The 20,661-nt window shown below is 41.1% G+C and overlaps 1 protein-coding gene across 5 annotated transcripts in view; it reads left to right on the plus strand.

Annotated features, from left to right (window-relative positions):
- Window positions 1-20,218, plus strand: part of CPEB3 (cytoplasmic polyadenylation element binding protein 3) — a 178,538-nt gene extending 158,320 nt beyond the window's left edge. For all 5 annotated transcript variants that reach the window (XM_026481651.4, XM_044378035.3, XM_044378033.3 and 2 more), the window contains one exon: window positions 16,391-20,218. In XM_026481651.4, coding sequence (XP_026337436.1) covers window positions 16,391-16,618 — 228 coding nt within the window. In that variant the 3' untranslated portion in view covers window positions 16,619-20,218. The remainder of the gene's footprint in view (window positions 1-16,390) is intronic.
- The last annotated feature ends 443 nt before the right edge of the window (window positions 20,219-20,661 follow it).

The raw sequence follows: 20,661 nt of genomic DNA on the forward strand, positions 1-20,661 counted from the left end.
TTTTAAAATCACAGGAAATTCAGATGCTATTTGTTTTGTTGCCCACCCCTACTCCTTCCCCTGCTATACTCAGGTCCTCAGTATTTCTTCCCACAAGAGTTAGACCTAGGTAAAAAAGAGAAAGGTGGCTTTGCTTTTGTGAGCATGATCATAGGCCACACTTATGAAAATGTATTTGGAACATCAAACTTCTGAGGACTCGAGAAAGTCATTGACTATTTTCTGCCTACTGCATTTGGGTCAGCTGTCGTTCCACCTTGTAGAGTAGTCCTTGATAAACATGTAGAGTAGCAGCCAGGTGCAGTGGAAAGAATATGGAGTTTAGAGCTAGAATAGATTTCAGTGCTTTTAAATCTCTGCTGCGTGAGTCCACGGTGACCCCAAGTCAGTTAATGCCGGGAGCCTTGGGTCCTCATCTATAACTCCCTCCCGGGGATGGTCTGAAGAGTAAATGCGATTTGAGGATTGAACAGCCAGAGCTATACGACCTTTGGATAGATGTTTAGTAACTAGCACTTGATGGTTCACAGTATTTGTCTTGCTACAAATGCACTTAATACTGACGTCGTTAATATTATGTAGCTTGAATTTTATCAGTTGTTCGCTGAAGATGTAGTGAACAGACAGATGGTTAGTGAAAAGAGCACTGGTCACACGGCTGGGTCTACAGCTGGTCCTGTTCCCTGTGGGCTTTGTGACTTTGGGTAGGCCACTTGCATGCTGAGCTTCCATGTGTAATGAAGGCAGGAGGAATAGCCCTGTGGGAAACCTGGAAGAGGAAGCAATATATACAACTACACATATGTAGATACATATGTATATAAGCAATTATATATTATATCTTATATATATATAAAGCAATAATGGTGTCTGGAAGGGACCTGTCCATTCTGCAATGCCCTGAGGTGAGAATCGTCTAAGGGAGAGAATTAGAAATCATTACAAGTGGCACAGTCCCTCCTCTCCTCTGCCTCCCAGCTCCATCTTCGTGCTCTTTGTTTTCCCTGCCCAATATGGAGACCACTTTCTTCATTACAAGAGATAAAAGCCAGCTTCCATCCTGAAATAGGTTCCTTTTTCACTGTTCTTCTGTGAACATTACATTCCCTTCCCCCAAATTGTTACTCTGTCCTCTTGTTTTCTTCTTAATTTGAATGTAGCCAGCAATACCTTATTTTTTTTTGACTCTGGCATTTTTTTTGACTCTGGCATTTTGACTCTGGCATGTTAACTGCACCCTTCTTAGATGCTTTTTAAAATTCATCCCTAGTTTTAATTTTGTTTATCTTTCTCCTAAAGCTTAAGTTTGAGCTTTCCAGAGATCCCCAATTATATATAATCACATCAGTATTTCCTTAGGTAATGCTCTGTTTCTTGGGCACTCTGTTCTTGATTGTCTACAGAGAATTTCTATTAGGCACAACCTTCTTTCCTGAATAACCCTCTAGGTTTTTAGCAATAGTCTCATAGCTAAGGTTTTGGAACTTGTCCTAAAAGTCAGGAGCAGATATCTTCCTGTACCCATAATCCCTTTCCCTTACTATTGCAAATTCCAAGATGCTACAGTCCTACTCTCCTTCCTTCTTATGTTAGCCTACAGTTGCCTTTAAACCAAGACCTTGACTGTTTTAAACAGCATCAACCTTTGTTACCCTTCTGGTCAAAGGAACTTCCTTTGTTGTCTGCATCATTATGAATGCAGATACAGTGCAATCAGATAGCAATTTATGGGGCACTTCCTTGCTATTTGCAGCCCCATATGGAGAGTAGAAGAGGGCCACCTGCAGAGCAGCAATGCCAGGAACCCGGAAGTTCTAGGACTCTTAGAGGTGTGTGCTCTCAGGTTGCACCTTTCCTAGGTAAACTGTGGGAGGTACATGAAGAAGAATTTGGTGTATTTCTTTTACCTCTTTTGTATGGAACCAGCTTTTCTCGAAAAACACATCTCTTTTGAGAATTTAAATGTTTATGTATTTATTATTGTTGTTGTTATTGCTGCTCCTTGGCTGAGTGTTTAGATGGAGTGGTCCATGTTCAGTTAGCCACCGTATAGTACACATCATTAGTTTTTGATGTAGTGTTCAGTAATTCATTAGTTGCAAATAATACCCAGTGCTCATCACCACGTGTGCCCTCCTTAATACCCATCACCCGGCAGAGTGGTCTACAGAGAAAATACAACCTTTATAGATTCGATTTCTTCTCATAGACTTAGAGACTTTTTGGGTTGCCTATGAATATAAAATAAAATATGTCAATATGCAACATCTGTGGGAAGTGTCAGTCCTATAGCTTCGGGACTTTCATATCTCTGCTGTCCTTTCACTCATCATTACTGCCATCTTCTTTAAGGAAGAGATGGCATCTTTATTTTTTGTTTTGGTAACAGCATTATTTAGATATAATTCACATACCATACAAATCACCAATTTAAGTGTACAGGTCAACAGTTTTTAGCATATTTACATAGTTGTGCAGCCATCACCACAGTAGAATTTAGAACATAGGAAGAGGTATTGTAATGTACGGCCTTCAAGCCTGCGGTAGGAGGACCAACGGAACAGTAACCCCCAGGGGGGGACGGAGTGGGGGCACTGCACTTATCCTACTTAGTTATTAGAGGGAGGGGATCCTCCTTACTTAACCTGTACTCTTTGAAGTCACAGGAACAAGGTAGCCCAGGCTGCAGGGACAAGCTTCTGACGCTATAACTGTAATTAGAGTCCCCCAAGAATATGTGTGTTGCCGGAGTTGGCTGATAAAGCCACACCACAGACTTCTTGCGGTGGTCTGGCTAGCGATGGGAGGACTCACAGAGGTGGAAGGGGCTTCTGATGGTACTTCCTGACAGAGCTGCCAGGATCTTGATTCTGCCAATGTGCCCAGAGGTCTGAATGGGGTGCTTGGCACATGGGTGGTGCTCAGTAACTGTATAGAGTAGATCAGGCTGATGTGTGGGAGAACAAGGACCAGAAGCGAGCATGGAAGGCTCTCAAGTATCCTGGAGTAAGTCACTCTCATCTATCACCTGGATATCTAGAGGAGGCTCCTCACTGGTCTCCCCAGTTCAGCTTAGCCAATTCCAGTACATTCTTTACATAAAAACTTGAGTGACTTTTTATTTTTTTTATTTATTTTATTTTTTTAAGATTTTATTTATTTATTTGACAGAGATAGAGACAGCCAGCGAGAGAGGGAACACAAGCAGGGGGAGCGGGAGAGGAAGAAGCAGGCTCATAGCAGAGGAGCCTGATGTGGGGCTCGATCCCATAACGCGGGATCACGCCCTGAGCCGAAGGCAGACGCTTAACCGCCGAGCCACCCAGGCGCCCCTTGAGTGACTTTTTAAAATCATAATGTCCTCCTTTAAACCTTTTGGTTATGTCCTACTGCCATTAGGATAAAGGTCAGAATCCTTCATTAATCCTGCCTACATGACCCTTCATGCACTACACACTTCTTTTGCCTGAGCTCTCTCTTCCTCATCTTGAGCCAGTCACAACTGGCCTTTTTCTCTCTTTTTCAGGGTCGTTGTACATACTGTTTCTTCTGCCTGCCTAATACCTACTTTTCCTTTAGGTCTCAGCGTAATTATAATATTTTTAGGAATCCTTTCTTCAGCGGAGCTTACATGTCTGTTACAGATCATTGTCATAAAGCATCTACCATTCCTTTGTGGCCTTAAATACCTCTGTAATGAAATATTGCTTCATTTAATGTCCATCTACTCTGTTAGACTATACAATCCATGAGGGCAGTGACTGTCTTTCATGTTAGCTACTGTATACTTAATACTTGACACATAGTGGACACATTAATTATTTGTTTTTAGATGAATAAATGAGTGTCGACTGAGAGGTAGCTCAGATGGGAAGCCCTTAGATAGCAACCTTTGGCATAACCAGCTGCCCACCAAAGGGCACTTTGCACAGCTTTCCTTTTCTACTTCATTAAGAACACTCACTTGTGGGGGTACCTGGGTGGCTCAGTCGGTTAAGCGTCTGCCTTTGGCTCGGGTCATGATCCCAGGGTCCTGGGTTCAAGCCCTGCATGGGGCTCCCTGCTCAGCGTGGGGGGCCTGCTTCTCCCTCTCCCTCTGCCTGCTGCTCCCCTGCTTGTGCTGTCCCTCTCTCTGTCAAATAAATAGATAAAATCTAAAAAAGAAGAACACTCACTTGTGTGGGGCACCTGGGTGGCTCAATCGGTTAAGCTTCCAACTCCTGATTTTGGCTCAGGTCATGATCTCAGGGTCATGGGAATGAGCTCCACATCGGGTTCCATGCTCAGCGGGAGTCTGCTTGAGATCATCTCCCTCTGCCCCTCCCCCTGCTCCCTTGCTCGCACACACATGCATGCTCTTTCTTGCTCTCTCTCAAATAAGTAAATCTTTAAAAAAAAAAACACTCATTTATGTAATAAATTTAGAATGTCAAAAAATGTTCTTTGACATTAAAGCTGGACTTACTAACTTTAGACATGACGTGGTCCAACCTCCTTTATTTTGCAACAAGTGAGACTCTAGGAGAGGTTTGGAGACTGTCAAGAAACCTGTCAATTCAGGGCAGAGCTGCCTTTGCTCATGGGACTCCCTCCCAGAACCTTGGGCTCACCCAGGGTCCAATGTCTCTTCAACCCACTTCTTTCATGAAGTCCTTTTTCCACAGACCTTATATTTGGGATGTCTGAGTTAGATTACAGGTCCTTTGTGGGTTTTATATATGTTTCAGTAGTTCATATAACTTCCCAGGTGAACATATTCTACAGAGAGCAGAGCACATCTGGGGTTTGTTATCAAGCGTTTCTGATATGTCTGTAGGTCATTTTTAACATTAGCCAAATGAGCTGGAAAATTTTCTGTGTCTTTTTGCAGTTGCTTTGCTTTGGATTTTCACTTTTATGTTGTCTTCATATGAAACCTTTTACAAGTGAGTGCGAACCAGTGCAGCTCCACTGGATTATAGCATTTGATTGAAATGTTTGGCATTTTAAGTGCTATAATGACCCTTGTTATGAAACATAATTATTATAAATGACACAAGTGGTGGGGAAAATAAAAAAATTAAAAAATGTTTTAAATGATACCTACAACTTATGCTTGTTTTTACTTCCAAGGAAACATTATTAGCATCTTGAAATAAATACTTTAAAGGTTACATAAGGCATATGTTAATGGCAAATATTCACCAGTTATCAGCCAATTGGTAATTTGTCCCTGTGTTGACAATATTAAGGTTGTGTGATGCCCAGCACAGCAGTTCTTGGTGTCTTTCATGTAAGCTACTGAACACTTAATTCTTGACACGTAGTGGACACACATTAATTATTTGTGTTTAGATGAATAAATGAGTGAGTTGCCTCATTTATCTTCTTTTTTTTTTTTTTTTAAAGATTTTATTTATTTATTTGTCAGAGATAGAGACAGCCAGCGAGAGAGGGAACACAAGCAGGGGGAGTGGGAGAGGAAGAAGCAGGCTCCCAGCGGAAGAGCCCGATGTGGGGCTCGATCCCATAATGCCGGGATCACGCCCTGAGCTGAAGGCAGCCGCTTAACGACTGTGCCACCCAGGCGCCCCGCCTCATTTATCTTCTGCCTTGGCACGCAGGAGACATGTGATATGTTCTCCTGGGTAACAGGTTCCCTAGAACACTAATAGGGTGTGGCATTTCTGGGGCATGGCCATCAGTATCTTAGAGGGGGTACACCCCATGCCCACCCGTGTCCTGGCTACACAGAGAGCTATGGTGATAGCGAAAAAGTGTTCTGTTCTGGCTTGGGAATTGTGAGATCTGAGTCAACACTCCTAGCTCTTCCCCCAGGAATGGTGTGACCTTGGACAATTTACCACCTTTTAGAGGCTTGATTTTATTGATGTTATTGATTTCATTTTCCAGTAGTCGTAAGAAGCCCAGTCTGTCTTACAGTTTGTGGTGCTGATAAACGATGACAGATGAAGGAGCGCTTTGGAAGGTGATTTGGCTGTGTAGATACTGATTTGTATTATTGCCGAGCCCAGTATTTAAATTGGGCAGTTGCCTAATCATGCATCCAAGGCCAATTTGTTGACTCTCTTTTTTTTTTCCTTTAAAGCACCTACTTAGTTCTGCTAAGGATCTTTAATATAGAGAATGAAATAGTTGAAGTTCACACACACACACACACACAATTAACACAGCTGCTAATCTGCCGACACGCGGGTTGGGTGTTAGTCAAGACACACACAGAGACTCCTAAGTCCCTTTTATAGATGTAAACACCTAAATGCATTTTCCATGTAAACGGCTGAAGAAAGAAAGAAGTCCTGTCCAGAAAGAAGTATTTTTACCAGTATCTTTTCTCTGATAATGAAAAGATTTTGAACCTGAAGTTGAATAGAAGGTTAGGATTAAATTTTGCTTATAATCCGTGAATAGTGTTTCTGTGAAAAACTGAAACAGTTTAAAGTATTTAAGTACACTAAGGGCAAAAGAGGGCACCTGTACTCATTCTGTCTGTTTTAATGGTATTTTTAGAAGTGATGCCAAATGAACACTTAGGACGTGAAAGCCCTGCTAAATTCCGTTTTCTTTATAACTCAAGGCTAGGTCACTCACATATGAAAGATTTTTGTAGTGTGAAAAATGAGATCATTAGAAAAAAGGTAATCTCTTTACATGGCCATTTTCTACCCTTTTGTCTACTCTGTGTGGTCCTAAGAAAATTCATAAAGATTGAATCAGTTAAATCTCCTTTAGTCTAACAAAAGCATATTTGATTGATATGAACAATTTCTTTATAAAAATCTGAGGGGTTCCCCCCACACACAGCTATTGTTTACCACAACTTGGTCATATTGTCTCCTAGCAATTTTTTAAAAGTTTTTTTTATTTATTTTGGAGAGAGAGCATGGGAGAGGGGCAGAAGGAGAGAGGGAGACTCTCAAACAAACTCCAAGCTGAGCATGGAGCCCAATGGGGAGGCTCAATCCCATGACCCTGAGATCATGACCTGAGCTGAAATCAAGAGTCGGCCACTTAACCGACTGAGCCACCCAGGTGCCCCTTCCTAGAAATTTGTAAGTTAGATGTTTATAACTTGAAATGCATCATGCAGCAGACGTTGGTTAAAGTCTGCCAACTCAGCCAACAGAGACCTTTTTACTACTAGAAAGGATAATAGGCTGTAATCAGCCAATCTGGAGTTTGGTCCTCACTAAACCACTTACTGTATAACTTGACGGAAGAATACATAGGGGTGTGGGTGTCTGGGTGTGTGTATGTGTGTGTTAATGAAAGCAATTTTAGAAACTTAAAGCACTCTGTCAGTATACAGGGGTACTGAGAATACATTGATTTACATGAAACCATGACTAATATTTGAACTCTTCTGTAAGATACTCATTAGACAATCTAATTAGAATTTCACAAGATAAAAGGGGTTAAATATGTCAGGCAGGACAGGGGTACGTTGGTTGGTTATCTCAGTTTTTGAACAGAAGGAGCTCTCAGTAGGCAGGTCCGGCCTGCCTTGCAATCTGTCCCTAAAATTAGTTCCTCTAAACCACCATTTCCTAAATTGTTTTCTGTAAAACATGAGTCCCTTTTGATTTTAATATCTATTTTATTTTTTTTAAGTCTTTTTCTGAGTCAGATGAGTTTGGAAATGCTTTCTTGAAGAAAGTTAAATAGACAGGTTTATTCTAAGACTTCTTAGAATCTTTTATATACCAGTCTTCATTGTGAAGACCCAAGAAGGAAACAATATGCAGTTTTTCATAAATTTTTTGATCACGGAACTCTTCTGAAGTTTATCATCTCTTGGAAATAATGTTCTAGGAAAGCCAGTTGAGAAAATACTATGTTTTCAGCTGCTTCTTCACGCTCAAATTCAGAAGTTTAATATGTATGTAGTGGTGGTTTGGAGTTTTGTTGTTGTTTCAAATTTTTATTTAAATTGTAGGTAACATGTAGTGTAATATTGGTTTCAGGAGTAGAATTTAGTGATTCATCACTTACATACAATACCCGTTGCTCATCACAAGTGCCCTCCTTAATCCCCATCACCAGTTAAGCCCATCCCCTTCCTCCTCCCTTCCAGCAACCCTCGGTTTGTTCCCTATTGTTTAGAGTCTCTTACAGCTTGTTTCCCTCCCTCCTTTTTTTCTTTTCCCCCTTCCCATATGTTCCTCTGTTTTGTTTCTTAAATTTCGCATATGAGTCAAGTCATATGGTATTTGTCTTTCTCTGACTGACTTATTTCACTTTGTGTAATACCCTCTAGTTCCATCCACGTCACTACAAATGGCAAGATTTCATTTTTTTTTTTTAAGATTTTATTTATTTATTTGACAGAGAGAGACAGCGAGAGAGGGAACACAAGCAAGGGGAGTGTGAGAGGGAGAAGCAGGCTTCCTGCTGAGCAGGGAGCCCAATGTGGACCTCGATCCCAGGACCCTGGGATCTGACCTGAGCCGAAGGCAGACGCTTAATGGCTGAGCCATCCAGGCACCCCAAGATTTCATTCTTTTTCATGGCTGAATAATGTTCCGTTGTGTGTATCTGCCATATCTTCTTTATCCATTCTTCAGTGGATGGACATTTGGGCTCTTTCCATAGTCTGGCTATTGTTGATGGTGCTGCTATAAACATTGTATGTTGATATAACACATTTTCTTTATCCATTAATTGATCTGTGGACACTTAGGTTGCTTCCACATCTTGACTATTGTGAATAATGCTGCAGGGAACGTGGGCCTGATTTCAATTCTTTTGACTAAATAGCCAGAAATGGGGTTGCTGGGCATATATTTTCTGTCTACAGAGATTTGGGGTGAGGCAGGGGAAGAACTACTGCTTGGCCAGAGCTGGTGGTGGGACGTTGAAGCTGTGTTTGATAATTCCCTGTAGTATTTATAGTCCTTTGTCTTTTGATTACTTGAGATTATCTAGTGTCTCTCTCTGACATAACAGTCTCTATCTATATTAGAAGGGAAATCAGTGGTTTTGAAATCAATATGCCTTTGACAAATAACGTTCCCTTGACTATTTTGTTTTAGCTGAACGTAGAGGACCAGAGAGACTGCCTTTCGGTTAGCTAATTTGGGGCTTTCTGATACTTTTATTTAAGGAACATTGTGATAGTGAAGCCATAGCGCATAATATTTGCTTTGAATAGCATACTTTAAAATAACCCATTTTTGATTTAATGAGATGTTATCCATTGCACCTTCCTTTGCAAGTACTTCAAGTACTTCACATATTTAATCTTTTTTTCTCTCTTACCTGGAAACATGTGGGGCCTGAATTTTAGCTACAGACTATCAAAGGCTTTATATTTTTAGCCTGCATGAAGATTAATACGACCCAGTAACCATACGAACAGAAATGCCGATGATACTACACGTTGTCCTCAGCCACAGCTGGAATATATACGATGACTCAATAGCAAAAGATGGGCAGGTCCTCATGGCTCCTTCTCGGACTAGTTCTGCCTCAGCCTTAGCCTGCGGCTCCGACAGCCCAGCCTTTATTCTGCCGCTGCCTTTGGCCCCTGCCGGATCTGGCTTGAAAACTTCCCAGCTGTAGCTAGAGCTATGTTTGATTTGACCCTTTGAGAGGAAGCAGCACCCAGAAGTGAGTTCATATGTCATCTGAACTAATCCTTCCTGGGCTTGTTTTGAAGCTCTGGGTATCTCAGAGCCTTTGACTAGAAATAGTTTTTAAATGGAGTTTGGGTCATCTAAAGAAAGCTATCCCTCTTCTCCGAAGAGCATGGAACCTTTTTGTCTTGTCTCTCCTTCCTAGTCTTGAACCTTGATCGCTCCTGTCCTGTTATCTCTTTTTATGTCTTCTCTCTTGGAATTGGGATAATTTTTAATTTGAAGACTCTTTAGAATGATTAAATGTTGTTCTTTCCTGCTTATATTTGAGCAATGAGGCTGCTTGTGAGAATACTAATGGGGAAAGTATCACCCCCATTTTTCTAAGTAGTTATCTCAGTAGGACATTCAAGTTCTTTAACCCCAGAAGTCCGATAGTATTAGTCAATTAGCAGTTTGTTGGTGAGTGCTGATTCTCACTTGGAAGAGCTGGTGCACAGCTCTCATGGGGTAGGAGAAACTGAGGCCTGAAGACCATGACATAGCCGGTGAATGGATAGAGCCAGGGCGCTCTGCACTTCTGCGTTCTGGGAGGGTGGTGATGCCTTGGCAGTTATGCATTTCACAGATCTTTAATGAATTTTCTTACCCTATGTTCTCCACGTGATACACTCTTCTGCTACTAGAACACGTCCTCACCCCCAGACCCATTCCCAAGCAGCGCTGAACAAGACCAGACTAGGGGGTGAATCTATGGATTGCACGGGATACTGTCAGCTGGCCCTTCTTTGTTTCATGAAACAGAGCACTCACAGATCTCTCCGCACTCCAGAAACATATGGCAAAGGTGGCAACATAAGCACTCATAAGCACACTCGGAATTGTGGGAAAGGCACAAGGACGATTTTAAAACCTTCCTTCCCCTCACACTTGAGAATATGAAAAATAGTAAGTCCCATCCTTTGAAAGGTAAAAAGAAAATTCAAACCATTTATTTCTTTAAATCTACCCCAGATTGCTTCTAAAATTAATAACTGTGAATTTGCTATATCTGGAAGGTTGTGGATAACTTTGTTGCTAAGGAAAAGCCATTTTCACATCACTGCTTTAATTTCCTAGGCATCTGTCATCTGTTTTCTAAACAGCAGGATTCCAGCTCATGGTCTGTTGAAACACTAAAAATTTATGTCAATACAATCTTTGTATTGCCTGCTGGTAGAGGACCTGCGTTAGCAACTGTAAAGACACCATGTTCGGTGGGAATGTTAATGAGGTTACTGTGATTTTTAGGCATGGGTAGATGTACTCTGTGACACATGCCAGGGAGATTAGGAGCACATCATGTTTTAAAGCTTTAGTACACCAAATAAAATGGTTTTTCCAGGGAGTATGTTATTCCCGATGATAAAAAATGGCCTACCTGACTTCTGAGCAAGCCTTTTCATCTATCCCTATTAAATTATACCTCTTGGCCTCTTTCTCCAATTTGTCCGCTCTGACCCCATTATCTAAAATCTTTGCTTCTACTCAACTTCCAGCCCCCTGTGAGCGTGCCTTACCTGCCTTGGGGTGGCTGGGTATCTGGCAGACTTAATTTGGTGGTTCCTGTCACCATGGGGCAGACTACAGCAGGGACCATTCTTTAGTTGTCCTTAATAGGACATTTAGAACATCACTCAAACTGAGCTTTTACCTTGACTAATGCCCCTCTTCTCTTTTCTACAACCTTTCAGGCCCAAGGAGAGGGAATTCTGGATCTGTGAATAGTTTATATTCTCCCCGCTGCCCCCAAGAGCTGTTCGGTCATTGCTTTATTTTATTGGGAGGTCATTTTGTTGACTGATATCAAAAAAACTGCAGAAAGAAATATTTTCTGTAGCTTATTAGATACAAAACAGTGTCAGCATTGAGAACAGTTCGTTCAGGTATGGCTTTCTCTTTGTTTATATCATTCTAAATATATTATTCCCTTTATCCAGCTTATAGCTGCTTATCCTCATTCAGCCCTTCTTATCCTTAATGGGTATCATGGTTCATCAAGAAGTTCCACGTATTTGTCAGCATCCTTGGGCGTGGCCATCTCCTTTAGGTGTGTTGTGTGACTCCAGTGTCCCTCTGTAGGAAGTTTTCATCTCCTGTACCTGCAGATCCCTTTAAAGCAGAAGGTCTATTTCATGATATGACTGGCTTTGCATAGCATTGTAATATTTGGACTTTAATAATGGAAGTGTCGATCAGTAATATGATCCCAATGGGTTGGTGTCTCCATGTGTTACAGTTTATTGGTAACAGAGAAACCCTCATTTTTATTTTAATAGCTACATGTCTGTGTATTGGGAAAAACAGAATCTGGATAGTCAAGTAAAACATCATGTAATAGTAGATAGCATTAAGGTACAGCAAAAATTACAAATGGTTTGGGAGTGCCTTTAAGAAACCCTCACAGGAGCCTGGGTGGCTCCGATGGTTAGACGTCTCTTTTTTTTTTTTTTTTTTTAAGATTTTATTTATTTACTTGACAGAGAGACAGCCAGCGAGAGAGGGAACACAAGCAGGGGGAGTGGAGAGGAAGAAACAGGCTCCCAGCAGAGGAGGGAGCCCAATGCGGGGCTCGATCCCAGGACCCTGGGATCACGTCCTGAGCTGAAGGCAGATGCTTAACGACCGAGCCACCCAGGCGCCCCTAGACGTCTGACTCTTGATTTTGGCTCAGGTCATGATCGAGCCTCACGGCTGGCTCTGTGCTTGGCAGGGAGTCTGCTTGAAGATTTCTCTTCCTCTCCCTCTGTCCCTCCCCTCTCTCTCTTCTCTCTCTCTCTCTCAAATCTTTAAAAAAAGTTAATAAAATAAAATGGTTAATTTTTTATGACTTTAACCTCAATTAAGAAAAATTGATTTCAGGGGCGCCTGGGTGGCTCAATCAGTTGAGTGTCTGCCTTCAGCTCAGGTCATGATCCCAGGGATTGAGCCCTGTGTCAGGCTGTCTGTTCAGCTGGAAGTCTACTTCTCCCTCTGTCCCTCCCCTTCCCCCTGCTCCTTCGCTCTCTCTCTCAAATAAATAAATAAAATCTTAAAAAAAAATAATCGAAGCTCTTAAAAGAAACAGAGGAAAGAAAAATTCATATAACCACAATACCTTGTTTATACCTGAACAAAAGTAACCTTTTTAAAATATATATTACCAGACTGTCTCCTTTGTGCTAGACTTAAATCTCCTTACGTGCTCTTTTTATATTTGTATGTATTATAAATGGCTATTGTCTTTCTTCTCCAGCAGCTTTCTTTTGCTGAATGTGAATTCTGTTTGTTCAGACTCTGATCTAGGCTTATTGAGGCGCAGATCTGGTTTCTGGAGCACCCTGAGTATAGGGATCTGCGTGGTGGTAGAAGCAATGTGGTCTTCAGCTCATGGACTGGAGGTGGAAAAGCAGTTCCCTGAATGTCCTGTGTCTACCAGTAGTCCTCTAGCTTCAGGACAGAGGGGGTTCATTCCACCATTTGGACTCCTTCTTGGCTTTCAGATGCAAGGAGATCAGGCCAAGTTGATACACTCTCATAAGCCAATAGCTCCATTCCCCCAGGAGTCCACAGTCTCTGAAGACCACCTCTGGACCACCCGCTTTCCTGTCTTGCTCCAGGACTTTGTCATCAAATTGCTTGAAACTCAGGAGAGATGCTGACCAAGGAACTACTATAGACAGGAAATGCCAGAGGAGCAATATGGAGTAATAAGCTCAAAGGAGGAAGGAATAGACCCCTTGGGGACTGAAATAGTTAAGGAAGGCTAGGCCTGTCGTTCATATTTGACGAGGTTGCCATTCAATGGGTAAAGAGCAGTTCTCTTCAACAAATGGTGCTGGGGTAACTGGATATCCACATTCAAACTAATGAATGAATGAAGTTGGACCCCTGCCTCACACTATATACAACATTAATTAAAAATCAACCTAAATACAGGAGCTAAAACCATGAAACTCTTAGAAGAAAACAGGTAAATCTTTATGACCTTGGATTTGGCAGTGGATTCTTAGACATGACACCAAAAGGAGGAGCAACAAAAGAAAAAATAGATAAATTGGACTTCATCAAAGTTAAACTTTTGTGCATCAAAGGACCTTGTCAACAAAGTAAAACAATTTAGAAAATATTTGCAAATCATATGTCTGATGAAAGTGTCTAGTATCTAACATATGTAAAGAGCTCTCACAACTCAACAACAAAAAGACAATACAATTTAAAAATGGGCAGGGGATTGTTCACTTCAAGAATGGTAATAGCCATTTATAATACAGATAAGAAAAGAGCAATGAAGGAGATTCAAGTGTAGCACAGAGAGACCTTTTGGTGATTTTTTTAAAGGTTACTTATGTTTAGGGATAAAAATGATAATATAATAGAATATAGTTAGTTATGTGGGTTTTTCCCCCTCTAGTATTTTTAAGAGTTTAAATTAATTTTTTAATTGAGGTTAAAGTCATAAAAAATTAGCCATTTTAAAGTGAACAATCCAGACCACTTAATACATTCATATTAAATAGACCTTTTTCCAGAGATCTACACCAGCAAGCACATGAAAAATGCTCAGTGTCATTAGTTAGTAAAGAAATGAAAATCAAGCCACAGTGAAATACCTCTTCACACCTACTAGGATGGTGAGTCACAGAATAGAAAACAAGTGTTAATGAGTAGAGAAACTGGAACCCTGTGACTTTGCTGGTGGGAGTGTAAAATGGTACAGCCTCTATGGAAAATGATTTGGCAGTCCCTCAAAGAGTTAAACACAGAATTGCTATATGCCCAGCAGTTCTTCTTCTAGGTATATCCTCAAAAGAATTGAAAACCGGTTTTCAAGCAAATATATGTATATACATGTTCATAGCACCATTCACAATAGCCAAAAGGTGGAAACCACCCAGTGTCCCTCAATGAGCAAATGGATAGACAGAATGTGTGTGTGTGTGTGTATCTGTCTGTCTGTCTGTCTCTCTCTCTCTCTCTCTCTCACACACACACACACACACACACTGGAATATTATTCAGTCTTAAAAAGGAATGAAATCCTGCTGCAAGATACAGCACGGATTGAACACTGTATGATGACGATAAGTGAAAGAAATCAGACACAGAAGGTCACCGTACTATGTGATGCCGTTCCTATAGAGTAGCTAAATCCCTAGGGACAGAAGGTGGGCTGGCCGTTGACGGGGGTTGGAGAGGGATCACTGCTGAGTAGGTACCGGGTCTTGGGGGATGAAACTGTTTGGGGACCAGATAGAGGTGGTGGTTGTCGAGCGCTGTGAATGTATTAAATGGCACTGAATGGTCACTTTAAAATTGTTAATTTTATGTTAAAAAGAAAAGAAAGACCTGGCCTCATTGGGTACATAAAATTGAGTGGGCTGAGCATTGAAGGTGAGAAGAAAGTATAAGTAAAGGTGGGGGCCAGGTAGAGTGTGAGTTGAGACTTTTTTGAAGCCCATTTACTAACTTGTCAGGTTGAGGAGGGGGAAATTGGGGGAAGGGAACCAGAGCCCTTTTCCCCTGGGTAAAGAACCGATACAGGTCTTCTCAGGCGGGCTGGCTGACAGTCCTGTGGACTGGAGTCGTGGCTAGAGACAGAACTCGGAGGAGGCCAGCAGAGGGGCCTTCCAAAGGGGGGGGGGGCACCAGGAAAGTAGAGTGTCTGATCCTAGGTAGGCCCCCTTGCGGGGGGGCTGTCCGCCCTGCTGCCCCTCTCCTGTACCCTGCCTCGTGCCCTGCTAGACCCTCCCGGCTGCACCCAGAGGCAGCTTGAATGGCCAGGCAGTTAGCCCCTGTCAGAAAGCCCTGGGTCCTCATCTCTATAGCCACAGTGGTCACTTTCCCCCAGAATGGCTCTGGAGGGCTGCGTGGGAAGGGGCCCTATCACAGACTTGCCACCTTCTTGCTAATTTCTAACATTCGAGATGAAAATATGAACGATGTCCCTTTTCTGAGGTTCTAGGAAGGGGACATGAGGAAAACTCTGGTAACTCTATTCTTCCTTGCTTTTGGTTTCCACATACACAGCATTGCTTCATTTCAGTTATGAAATGCCTCCTGAAGGGCTGTGAAGAAAAGCTCTCCTCTAGTGAAGCTTCCAGTTATGGGGGGAGATTAAGGCAATAAAGTCCAAAAAATAAGAAAGTCTCAATGATTATAGTAGCTTAGCATTTCACTAGTCCCCTCGGCTTTCCCATTTAGTCCTCTGGACACGGCGCTTAGTTGATAGACTTTTGGAAGCCTTGTCACTGAAACACAGAGGCCCAGAGCCTCGCTGTGGTATCACATCTCGGCCCGTCTGGCCAGCCAGCGTGACTCATCCCCTTCCGCCTGGCTCGCACCACACTGTTCCCCAACTACATGCCCTACCTTTGCCTGCTGTGGCCTTTGTCCCAGCTGGTTCCTCTCCCTGCCCCGCACTCTCTCGCCCCGCATGGCCAGGTGCTGCCTGGCCTTCCGGATTCCACTCAGGGGCGTTTACACGCACTGCCTCTCTTAAGCCTCACCAGCGCCCTTGGAGGCGGACATTGTTGTACCCATTTTACAGATATGCAGATATGTGTGCACATCTGTGTATAAATTACACACACTTCACAGACACACGAGTGAAGGTTAAGAATTTGCCTGTGATCATACATCTGTGAATGGAGCGATTCCAAAGCCTTGGTTTGCACTTTGACTCTCGCCTTCGTCTGCCCGACGCCCATCCGTAAGCCGTACTGTAAACCCTCACAGGAAGAAGTGGGACGGAGCTTTGCTAAACATGTTTTCCTGTCTTTCCTCTTTGGGTGCAGGTGGAAGTGAAGCCATATGTGCTGGATGATCAGATGTGTGATGAGTGCCAGGGCACGCGCTGTGGTGGGAAGTTTGCCCCGTTCTTCTGTGCCAACGTCACCTGTCTGCAGTATTACTGCGAATACTGCTGGGCGAGCATACATTCCCGCGCCGGGCGGGAGTTCCACAAACCGCTGGTGAAGGAGGGAGGCGACCGCCCTCGGCACGTCCCGTTCCGCTGGAGCTGAGCCCAGGGCAGACCCAGCCACAAGTACTGGAGTAGATAACGAGGAGGGAAAAAGAGAGGGCACTGCCTCAGGGCTTACAGTGTTCTGGAAATCTGTGCATTCGTTCTCGATTTTTAAAGAAGAAATGGGTCTTTTTATTATTACTATTATTTACAGTCATATTACTGAACTCAGTGTCCAGTATAATGCAAAATTGCAGAGTGTATAACGGTACTGATTTGCACTTTGATTCACACCTTTGTCTGCTTGGTACCTTAATTTCTTACACCTGATTTGTCACTCGTAGACTGCCATTCTCATCAGCGGCCATCAGGTTGATGTCTGTGATTTTGTCTGTTTGTTGTTGTTGTGTTGTTGTTGTTGTTGTTGTTGTTCCGATTGTTTTTGAACTGGAGCATGCACTTATTTTCAGAAACTTAGAGAGTTGCCCCTAGGAGAAGACTTACCAAAGGTAATACTCGTGAGTAGGTGGCAGATGTAGCAAAAACTTCACAACAGTTCAGCAATCATTAGTTGGGGTCATTTAGAATAAGGGTAACCCTTAATGAAAACAGGCCTTTAGTTTTCTATTTGACATGTAAGGATACCTCATAAGCTGAATCTTTATTTTTCCTTCATGTTTGATTTTTGTTTTGCTGAGGATTTTGGTTAGATCTTTTAGTGTTATGTAAATTTATGCTGCAATAGCTTTTGCTGCTATTAAGATGGTATTATTAATACCATAATACTCTCTTCAGGCTAAGGTATCAATTTAAAGAAACCCAACAACACACGTTTGTGATTTAGGGATAGAATCAGCTGCCGAAAGGAGATCAGAATAGACTACAGAAAGCTTCAACGGAAGGTCACTATTTCTGACTGCATGTTTACTTAATCAGGTTGCTGCATGCAATAAATTTTATATCCAATGTCTAGTATAAAACCTTCCCACAATGCACAAATTAAGAATCTATATAAGCTATAAAATACGGATTTTTTTTAAAAGAGTTTTTTTCACTCAAAGAATTGGTAATTGACGGGAGGAAGGCATGCCTCAATAAATGGAATGCTTCTGAAATTAGGAAGAGCCCATAACAGAATGACCTATATTACAACCAATATAAAACCTAGGTGTAGGATATTCTTAAAGCAAATTTGTGGATGGTAGATGAAGTACTTTGCGGTGCTCTGTTATATATTGTGCAATTTATTTTATATAGTAAAGTGATTATGTCTAACTGTGATCAAACTTAACTGTTTAAAGCCTCTGTGTCAGACATTAACGAACTTGACGGTTCATAACTGGTATATTATTAACTAACACATGAGCTCTTAGTTACACTCTCCTAGTGCTTGCACCATTTTACATAGCTTCAGACCTTGTCCAGAAAACCAAAGAGCTCATCTTAGCTTACAAACACTAGGAATATATACAGTATATAGAGATAAGTTGTCAGATTGACAAACTAGGCACATTTTAAGAAGGATGCGGGGCGGTGATGCTAAAGAAATGTCTGTCCAAAACAAGATGGCCTGGGCAGGGCTGGTTGTCCGAGTGAGAAAGTGAACTACTTAATTCCCTGGATTTATCCTGTAAAGCTTGAACAGAACTGAGACCTGCTAGAACCACCATGGACATTTTTTTAGCATTCACTCCTGGGCTGCAGATAGTAATCTATAGACACACACAGTGATTGTGAGACTATGTAAATCTTTTTTTTTTTTTAATCTTCTTCCTATGTTTTGGAATTCTGGGGACAATCTGACTGGATATGACACTGCAGAATAGATTTAAGTCGCTGTTTTATGTGCTGTGATGTCCTTGTCCTGTCTCTTAAGTTAAGACTGCTTGGTTTGGTTTTGTTTTGTTTCTCCAGTGTTTAGTTGCAATTACCAGCTCTCAAACTATAGTTTGTTTTCAAAAAGGAAAAAACAAAATAGTTTTTTACTGGATTAAAAATGCTTATTAGAATTCTCCCCTTTTGAGGTTACCTCTGGGCTTTTTGGTAATAATTGCTTTTTTCCAGCCCAGCTGTGGTTTTCTGTTTGTTTGGTTTTTTTTTTTTCTATGTTTGTGGTTTTTTTCATCTGTACAAGAAATTTTGTTATGCACTACTACTTTTTGTATTCTAGACAGTTTTCAAAAGTTGGCTGAAGATTTTTTTGTTTGTTTGTTTTTAAGGAAAAAGGCATGCTTTCTGACTGACATGATCTTTTGCAATACCTCAATTTTGAAATATAGGAAAGAAAATGATATTTTCTAAGTAAGTTTATTCAGAAAAATATATATTAATTTAATTCTGCAAGAAAAAATGATTTAACAGATGGGTAACTTTATTTTTTTCATGCTTATTTGTGTTTTTTGAAAATGAAGAAGTTAGAGCTTTATAACTATAATATTAAAGATCATATCTAACCTACAGAAATCTACCTAATTATGTGAAAGAAGCAAAACTTTTTGAAGAAGCACCCCTCTTTCATGTACTAAAACAACACTGAGATTTAAAAAAAAAAAAAATAAAGCTGGAAGCTTTTACAGCGGGAAGCTGATGTGGAGGTGAAAACCATTGTCACGAAGAATAGGTTACAAAGAATAAACTCCCTTTGGTGCTGAAAGTTGTGGATAGATGGTGGAAACTACTTTCCCTTCATTTGTATATTTATAATCAAGCGTTGATTGTGCACGACTGACCAGGATTGTGAAAGAGTTCTTCTGTTTGTATTTTTTTAAAGAGAACTTTTTTAGTTTATTAAATTATAACATGTTCCCTTTTGTTTTGTAAATAAATGTGCCCCCAAGTTGTTAATGTTATATTAAAAGAGAGGGTCCTTCAAAAAAAAATTATTTTTTAAAACACAAGAGGTGTTCTGACCTGCAACTTGACTGGGAAGCCCCTGGGTATCACAGGTCCTGTTGTGGCCTTTCCTTGATGTGACACTTGAACTAGTCGATTTTTTGAAGGCTATAACCTAACCTCGACTATTTGTTGTTATGTGCAATACTGTTTGTACTGTTTGTATAAAAAATAGAAAAAAAAAGAAAAGAAAAAAGGCATAAATCTTTATTGCAGATTTATTTTCATTGCAAACTTTAGACATTGTGATTCACTGAAATCATTTTTCTACTGTCAAATATGTACCTTTTCTTCATGCTGGTATTTTTTCAATAGTAATGTAGCCTTTGTACTGAGACAAATTTTCATTGTTATTTTTAGAAAGATTTTTTGCTAAGAAAAAAATTAAACATATTTACATATTTTTCATTTTATTTCGTATTTTCTTTAAGGAGTGCTTTCTCAATCATTAATAGAGTTGTTTCTGGGAGGGACTTTCATATCTGGTCAATGTCATAATATTATTTTGTATTTTTACTTGGAATAAATTAATTTTATGATGCTAATTCTTTAAAAGTTTATTTTTTTCATTTTCAGTTATTTTTGAAGCTAAAACCTTTGTAATATTGTTACTAAAGTGTCTAGTTTTTTGAAATGCAAAGCTTTATGTATTAACTTGCTGATGTGGTTTACAATAGTGTGACAACGATGAACATGGTTGGTTATGTAAAGTGATTGGAAAATGTAATGGATAATTGGGTAATAAAATGACAGAATGAGCAGAACATGTGAGATTTTGACAAGCCTTTTCCTTTATTACAGTGGTTTAGTGTAAGACTAGGGATGTCACAGTACAGTTCTCTAGGGATGTCACAGTGGATTTATACAACACCAGGTGCAGCCAGATCTGGGGCCCTGATAATGGAGTCACCCCCACCGAAATACCACCAGGTTGAAAACCCGGCTAGGTCAACAGAATGATTCATTGTTTTTCCCCTCTAACTCTTCATTATGTCCTGTGTGCGTGTGCGTGCGTACGTGTGTGTGTGTGAGAGAGAGAGAGAGAGAGAGAGAGAGAATCTGCCACCAACTGCTGTCCATGTGTGAGACGGTGCCTTTCGCCCAGGCCAAATCTTCCCCATGCATTTACAGTGGTGACGTCGGAGAGCAGAGGGGCGCTGCCGGGTGACACCGGCTTCTCTGTAGTTAGACTTGGATCTCGGTGTCTCT

This window comes from Ursus arctos, unplaced genomic scaffold (assembly GCF_023065955.2).
Source record: "Ursus arctos isolate Adak ecotype North America unplaced genomic scaffold, UrsArc2.0 scaffold_7, whole genome shotgun sequence".
In the NCBI taxonomy this organism is placed as follows: Eukaryota; Metazoa; Chordata; class Mammalia; order Carnivora; family Ursidae; genus Ursus; species Ursus arctos.